The sequence below is a fragment of the Beta vulgaris genome, chromosome 2 (assembly GCF_026745355.1).
Source record: "Beta vulgaris subsp. vulgaris cultivar EL10 chromosome 2, EL10.2, whole genome shotgun sequence".
Taxonomy (NCBI): Eukaryota; Viridiplantae; Streptophyta; class Magnoliopsida; order Caryophyllales; family Amaranthaceae; genus Beta; species Beta vulgaris.
The window spans coordinates 197,675-206,032 of record NC_079203.1 but is presented as its reverse complement, the minus strand read 5'-3'; the positions used below and the strand labels follow the sequence as shown (position 1 = coordinate 206,032).

At 37.1% G+C, this 8,358-nt stretch overlaps 1 protein-coding gene and 1 non-coding gene across 3 annotated transcripts; one reads left to right on the top strand and one right to left on the bottom strand.

Moving 5' to 3' along the window:
* Nucleotides 1–2,016: 2,016 nt before the first annotated feature.
* On the bottom strand, nt 2,017–2,098 carry TRNAS-GCU (transfer RNA serine (anticodon GCU)). The gene has a single exon. It is a non-coding gene; the product is annotated as a tRNA-Ser (tRNA).
* A 99-nt stretch (nt 2,099–2,197) lies between these two features.
* On the top strand, nt 2,198–6,275 carry LOC104906029 (G-protein coupled receptor 1). 2 transcript variants are annotated; one of them, XM_010694722.4, is made up of 9 exons: nt 2,199–2,409; nt 2,583–2,614; nt 2,768–2,937; nt 3,026–3,120; nt 3,459–3,560; nt 3,713–3,769; nt 4,310–4,453; nt 4,820–4,890; nt 5,540–6,275. In XM_010694722.4, the coding sequence occupies exons 1-9, from the start codon at nt 2,221–2,223 to the stop codon at nt 5,652–5,654; spliced, it is 975 nt and encodes a 324-aa protein (XP_010693024.2). In that variant the 5' UTR covers nt 2,199–2,220; the 3' UTR covers nt 5,655–6,275. The 2 variants fall into 2 exon arrangements, with proteins under 2 accessions (XP_048493973.1, XP_010693024.2); XM_048638016.2 differs by lacking the exon at nt 3,459–3,560 and having other exon boundaries at nt 2,198–2,409.
* The last annotated feature ends 2,083 nt before the right edge of the window (nt 6,276–8,358 follow it).

Here is an 8,358-nt window from a genome sequence, read left to right as displayed (position 1 = left end):
GTGCTATGTCGTTGATAACATTAACAACTACTACGTAACTAAGACTATACGGTTTAGTAATTCGAAGTAAACGATTCATAAACCCCTTGTTTAAGAATTTTCGTTACTTTTCTTATTATAAAGAGTTTAACGTTTTTTAGGAGTCAAAGCTAGTGAACATACTAATATTAGTTAGTGTCATTAGTCCACTATCTTGACCAAACCAGTTAAATTATAAGTCCAACCATGTTTTATGTCCAAATCTTATGTCCAAAACTCTTAGGTCCAATCCAGTATTATGTTCAAAGTTATATTCACAATTATAATCAGAATAATAAAATGAACTCATTAACTTGAATTATTAATTAACTAATTATAATTTAACATAATTATGAAAACAAAATTATAATTAAACTTAATATAATATATTCAATATATAAAATTTTATACCGTTAAGCTCGCCGGCAACTAACTCCGGCGACCAACCTCCGGCACATGGCCAAACCCTGACGAAGGCTCGCACGTCGCACAGCAGCACGCACAGCACTCGCTCGCGCACCCTTTCGCGACCCTTCGCTCGTCGCACAACACGAGCCTCGCACCAGCTTCGCTCGCACTACACCTTCGCTCGCACCAGGCCTTTGAGCACCTCGTCCACCCTCGTCGCTCGCAGCACACGCGAGCCTCGCACCAGCACCGCACTCCTCGCGCAACCTCGTGCGCTCGCTCGTCTCCGCACGCGCAGCAATCGATCCAGCCCTCGACTCGCACTACACCTTCGCTCGCGCGCTCGTCACTCCGCACCCACAGCAGCGTCACCCGTCACGCACCCTCGACGGTGAAGCGTTTAGGGGAGGCAACAAGAGAGCGAGGGAGAGAAGCTGAGGGACGAGCGAGAGGGGTAGGAGGAACAGTGAGAGAGGAAGGAAGAACAGCGAGAGAGAGGAGAGAGAAGAAAGGGAAGGAAATGACGGCTGAAGAGGAGAAAGGGAAATTTAGGGTTTCACAAAGTTTCTCCTCTTACTTTCCCTTTTTATACCCTTCTAAAAGTGGTAACCCTAGATTGAGTGAATTCGGTTTAACCTTTATAAATCCGAAATTAACACAACCGACTCGTATTATTATTATATTCTCATTATTCTGTAAATAATATTAAAATACCTTTTTATTATTTTCTTGGTATTTCTTAATTAATACGAATTAATTCTAAAAAATACGGAGTATTACAAGATCACTCTTGGCCTTTTATGTGGCTTAGAAAAATTTACATTCTGCCTAAATTAAAGATCTTCTTATGACAAATCTATCATAATAGCCTAGGCGTTAGAGCTACTTTAGCCAAAAGAAATATCCCTCTTTTCGACCATTGCGCCCTTTGCAATGTACAAGAAGAATCGGTACACCATTTGTTCCAACATTGCAACCTTTTACAACCCCTGTGGAATCTGCATGAGTTACAAAATTGGATCCCCCATACTTTTAACCAAAGCGACTTCCTTAATACATTAGCAAAACTAAGAACTGATAATCTAGCCATTGTCAAGTTCGTATTTTTAACTTGGAGTATTTGAAAAGAAAGAAATGGCATCATTTTTCACAATGCTACACTAAATATTCAAAAGATTTTCTACAAGGCAAAATTCCTTTTCTCATAATAGAGTGCTAGGAATGTAGTGAATACCTGCCTCTCCACAGGTACACCTTTCTCTTTCTCATCCACCCATCATCATCCTAATGAGGCGCCACATTCATCCATCCTAGTCACTTGGGAACCCCTTCCTTCCAACTTCTACAAGTTCAACTTCGACGGTTCAATACAGGACACCTTAGATCACCAGGGCAATCTCCTCACAGCTACAACAACAAATTTCAGGTTGGAGCCCCCTCGTATAAAGGATCTCCAACCTTCTTTTTTCTTACCTTTAAACTATATCGCTACAAAAATTCACCATATGAAGTTAATATTAATTACTAACTCGATGCGCACTAAGGACAATTTTTTAGGACAAAGTAGCAGGAAAAGAAAAAGAAAAATAGCGTCGCCTGAGAGATTCGAACTCTCGCGGGGAAACCCCATGTACTTAGCAGGCACACGCCTTAACCACTCGGCCAAAGCGACAGGATGAAAATAAAATCAAAAAGTTAGAATAATAATGATTGTACAGCTAATAGTTGATTCCTACGTGCTAGTAAAGGTGAGAAGAAATAGAGACGGAAAAAGGAAAGCTTAGAGAGGAGAAGATGGCAGGTGCAGGGGCAGGTGCAGGTGTGGGTAGTTTGTCGGGAAGCGATCGGCAAATACTGGCGACGGTGAACACGGTAGCGTCAAGTCTATCTTTGTTGGGATCAGGCTTCATTGTCCTTTGTTATCTTCTTTTTAAGGACCTTCGCAAATTCTCCTTCAAGCTCGTCTTCTATCTCGCTCTTTCCGTAAGTAATACAATACAATACGATACAATATAATACAACCAACAATTCTTGTAGTTGTAGTTGTAGTTGTAGTTGTAGTTGTAGTTGTAGTGTAGCTTTTTATTTCTACTTTTAGGACTAGGAATCATCTTTCATATCTAACAATTAAACAACAATTGCAATTGCAATTGCAGGACTTGCTTTGCAGCTTTTTCAATATCATAGGGTATGTCATGTCCATCACTTTTTCTTTATTTGATTTGTTCATTCGAATTTCAATACCTACTTTATGAGCATGTACATCAAAGTAAGTAGATTAGATAAGTAAGAGTGTACAAGTATTAACTAAGCGGTTTCCTTTGATGTACTATATATGTAGAGATCCATCTACAGGGTTCTTTTGCTATGCTCAGGGTTATAGCACTCATTTCTTCTGTGTTGCATCCTTTTTATGGACAACCACTATTGCTTTTACTCTTCATCGAACTGTTGTCCAACATAAGGCTGATGTTGAAGATTTAGAGCCTGTTTTCCACCTCTATGTCTGGGGTATACTATTACTATATATGCTTATTTCTTTTTCTTCCCTTTCTATAGCATTATATTCTCATCATTCATAGATTTATATTCATTTCAGGAACTTCCCTTGTCATGACTATCATGCGCTCCATCGGTAATCATCACGCTCATATACGAGCATGGTGTTGGGCTCAAACAGGTCGTTCTGGTAAGGCAAGTGCACAATTACCCGACTCTAGTCATCCCATCATACATCTATCATCTAACTTAACTATTGCTCTTCTTGCTCCTTATACTGTGCTTCTCACTAATGGAAGGGGAATGACAACAGTACATAAGCATAGTTGTAATGTGGACTGGTAGGTATAAGTTCCTGAAGCTCCTACTATTCTTTCCCTTTTTCATCCTCTTTACTCCTTAGTAAGGATGTACCACATTTTTATCATCTTAGGTGATTCAATGTAGAATGCAAATATAGCCTACTGTTAACTCAAGTAGATAATCTCTTTTGTGCTTGTGTCTCATATTCATTCGAATGCCCTTTTCTGCAGCTTGTTCACTTTGTAACATTTTATGCTCCACTTTGGGGTGCAATTCTTTACAATGGTTTTACATATCTTCAAGTCATCCGCATGCTGAAAAACGCAACTCGTGTATGTACTCACTCATGCTCTATAATTTGCTCTTTTTATCATTAGCATTTGTAGCAGGGACTGATCAAGTCATGCATACTGATCGTTCATCTTCTTATGTCATATGCATTTTCTGAGGCTCAACATTGATATGCTTGCCCTGCAAATTTCAGATGGCAGCTGGCATGTCGGATCGGGCACAACAATCTGATGCTAGACCAGACATGAGGGTTAGCAGTTTTTGTTTTTTCTTTTCTTGGATGGGGTTTATTGTTTATATGACAGATATGTTTTCCTTTTCCCTCCATTGATAAACTATTGGATGAATGGCTTGCTGTATTTGCTTTTGCAATTGCCTTAATCTCTGGAGTATCGTATTATACATGTTGCCGTCTACTACCACTCACCAAATCTGCTTTATGTCTCTACTTATACTTTCAATCCTCTTCTCTTTTTACATTATTTGGCAGAGTCCTTTTTTGTTGCCCAACCTGTCTTATTCCTTGGATTTCATGTTTTCCTTCATGCCTCATATGTTATTGTCAGAAATATGCGTCAATGACTATTGATGAGGTTTATCTACTAGCTTACGCTACTTCTTGCGTGATATTCTGTTATGGAAGCAGTAGGTCCATGTCATTTGAAAAATCTAGATGGTAACATGAAAATGATTACCAGTTATCAGTGACCATTGACTGATTATTTGTGGAACTTTGATGGTTTAAGCTATTGTTAACCCAGGCTGAATTTTCTACTTTCTTTGTTCTCAGGCATTGAATCGATGGGGTTATTATCCTCTGATTCTTATTGGCTCATGGGCTTTTGCCACGATTAATCGGATTCATGATCTGATTGAACCAGGCCATAAAATCTTTTGGCTTTCTTTTTTGGATGTTGGGACTGCTGCACTAATGGTAATTTCGAGATCTTTTTATAAATTTACCATTTGCGAGAAAGAAAATTATGCATCAAGCTTACAATCATAGTCCTCCCTTCTTGTAGTCACATGTACTATTTTAGGATGTCTAATAAAAGTCATGTTTCCTAATATAATCTCTGATCTTATTTCCCGTTATCCCACCACTTGAATTAGGGATTGGAAGAGAAATGGCCCAATTAAGGGGACTTTTTGTAAATCATGTTATGTTCTTTATTACGAGGGGTTGGGACTAATTTGCAATTAGTTTCTCATGCAGGGGTATATATATTCTCTTTTTTTTTGTTTATGCTCTACTATGTTGCGTTTTATTGATAGTTTCTACTGTTTAATTGTTTCCCAGGGTCTTTTCAACTCAATAGCATATGGACTTAACGCTTCTGTGAGGCGGGCTATCTGTGAGAGATTGGATCTGTAAGTTGAGGAAAACTGCAAAAATTATGTTTTGTCTTGAGACAATTTTATAACATTGAATGCAGATGCTTGTGGTCTTGTAGTATACTTTAGCTACACTAACAACCTTATAAGTATTCCTCTATCTCATTATTGGGGTATGCACATTACTGCTGCAAGAAAGATTCTCATGGATACAGTTTGATAACAGTATTTGATGAGTTTCAGCTAACAAGTTCAGATGTTGATCAACATGGTTGTCTTTATCTACCATTTGGAGCATCTAGTGCCATGTTGATTGGTTTACTTGCATGCTTCACTGCACACCAAACTAGATTAGACATGGAGTATGCACAATTGTTTGATAATTGGATTTCCAGCAAGCCACTCTGAGGAATTTCCAAGCATACATATATCAATGGCACTTTGGTCTACTTGTTGGGTGAGGGTACTAGCTCAGTACAAGTAGAATCACTATCGCACTTTATATAGATTTGGAAGTAGCCAAGCTGCAATTTTGTATTGTGACTATGGTTAAACCTTACACCCCCATCCTGGAACTTTGTTTCTGGAATACAATTTCTGAATATAGAGTGTTTCGTATTAATGGTACAGGTCCTGGTTATTGATATTGTGGTCTAACATATAATATGCTTTTCAAAATGATCAGATTTTGGCCTGAACAACTTAGAAGATTAGACCTGCCGCTTCGGAGTTCAAAAGTCAGAGGGAAAGAACAAGAAAGTGAAATGGTTCCCCTTAAAGTTCAAGAACAGCAACAGTAGCTTGATGCTCCTGAGCTCGGAAGATTTGGACAATGTTATTGACATGTACATTTCTAGAACAGTGAGTGACAAAAATGATTTGAGGCACGAACAAGGGGAATCTTGTCTTGTATTCCTATCTGAATGTGTGGTCTCCAGCACGTAGGAACAGGCTCACCTGATTCGGCAGACATATTAATCTAATTATTTTGACTTAAAGAAAGCAGCTCTCGAGACTTGAACATTGTCAAAAAAATACCTTCAACCAATAGAAACGGGTAGAGGTTGTTTCAGCCTCAGGGGGAAGGATTTCACTCCAATTTGAGCAATGTGAGGATGCTAAAAAAATGTTCTGGTCTGGTGTAGTCGTCTTCGAGGGTGGGGATTTTCTTTTAATTTGTTTTTATTGAATTGATCTGGCAACAATAGCTGAGAGCTATTGCAGAGATCACTGGTGTCTTACTTATTTGTGGTAATTCTGATGCCATGAAGTCTAACTAGTAGGATGTATTTTCTTTTCCTTTTAAGTGAATAGAATTATTTGTTTATGCTGTGTGAACTAGTGTTTTGTAGCAATAAGCTGGTAGTAACAGTATTTTTTTGCTTTTAAAAGATGAGTGGGGGTGATTTATAAGTTAACAATTTGGTGAACATTTGTAGTTCAGATGCTGAGAATATCTGCTGTAGTGAGTGATACTCTCGTAAGAAGTGACTTGCCTTTGCAATCAAAGTGAAAGCTGGGGAATATGGAGTTGATAATTTGTCCTCCATGATGCCTTGCATTCAGATGCTGCCCACTTCATCAACACTTCAGCAAAAGCTTAAATTGCCATGAATCATTTTGCAAGCTCCCAAAAAAGCCTGTGGCTCCATCAGTATTTCTAGCAAGATTGCAGATTTGAGGGTTTATCCAGTGGCATATTTTAGCTGAGATACTTAGTCCGAACTTTGTGTCACTCGGAAAGGCCTATAATAACACGGTGCTAGCTTGTTACAAGCCCTTTAGGTCGAGAATTTTACATAGGCCAGTGATTGCTCTGTTGTTGCCTTAACTTTCGAATCACCCAAAACTGCATCTTGCTCACTGCTCTTCTCAAAAGGGTAGTGGTACATTCTCTTTCAAACATATAAGGTGGCTGTGAGGGCTCTCCCCCAATAATGCCTTGAAGGAACTACAAGAGGAGGTTGAAGCGTGGTGGGTTGTGCAGTACAAGCGGTTGACGACCTGATGGATGGTTCCATACCCTTGTTGGCATTGGAAAGAGCTACAAAACGCATGTTCAGATTAAGGTATGAAGGTAGAAGCCTGTGTTGTTGACAAACATCATAGGTTTTTTTGTAACGAGCTTAAAAGTCTTCCTCATCCTAGGCCAAAATCAGTACTCTATCTTTACCTACACACTTTTAAGTTAGAGACTTAAACTAACTAATATAGAAGTTGCAAATATTCTCAATCAAACCATTTGAATAATACCGATTCTACATTTTGACAATATGCTATTAATTGGCTAATCAATTTGAAAGTTACATAAATTGGATGAAAGTGTTTGTCATTAACTATCAATTGGCTGAACAATATGTACTAGATGCAAGGTGCTTTCTACATTTTCACGATATAGTTTGGCATGTATGAGTGTAGGACTATATCTATCGATACAAATATATTAAAAGGCGTGCGAAAACAAGAAATTGTGCCAAGTACATATACTAAAGTTTTAACCACTAGGCTAAGTTGTATTTAGTGTTATTATCATAAAGTATTATATTAATAAATGAAATTTGTTCTTATCCGGGACATAGTCCGGGCCTAATAACTAGTTGTAATGTAAATCATGTTGCTAAATCTCATTCATTAAATTTAAAATTAGACTTTTATTTGGTATATTGGATAATGTAATAGTGAAAGAGTTCTTTTTATTCATTAAGGAAACTAGTGCTTGAAGTTCTAACAAGGTTTCTATTTCCAACAAAATAAATGGAATATACTTCCAAAATAGGGGCGTATTTTAACTAACATAGTAAATGGTCAATTTTATTCTTTATAAATATGATATCCTAAATTAAATAGGGTGATAAAGGATTTATTTATATTTCATTAAATAAAATTATATTGCAATACATCATGAATCATGAAGGATTCAGCTTTTAAGGACTATGAATTTAAGTGTTGAGTTTAGAAACTCCGTTGTAATCATATAGGTTCCCAAGACGAGTTTAAGAATATTTTAGTTGTTAATTTGAGATATTTAGGACCTATATTTGCTTTTGGCCTACACGTCACTTAAATAAATGCTCTGTAGACTATAGGATACGATTTCTAAATTCGGAGTAAATTGTTGTTGTTTAATAAACCCTTTTCTCTTATTCTTGAAAAGTTCACTTATGTCCTTAAATTAGAAAAATCCATGAAAACATTATGCTTCTCTCTTCTTAATTGCCACTGATAACAGTCCGTACTTTTATAATTGTACTTTATTCAATTTGCCCCTCCGTCATTAGTAAAGGAATCCATTAGGATTTTATCGACTAAAAATTTGAAAAAATAGTTAAAATATTTTGATGAAGATAAAATACACTTAGAAATTTATTTTTTTTGACCGATTTACCATATGATAGTATCATGAATATATCTCCCCCTTTTTGTATGTATAACATTTATTGATTTTATAGGAAATTGCAATATTTTAGTTTGATATAAAAAGTACATCTTACTTATTTATTTCAT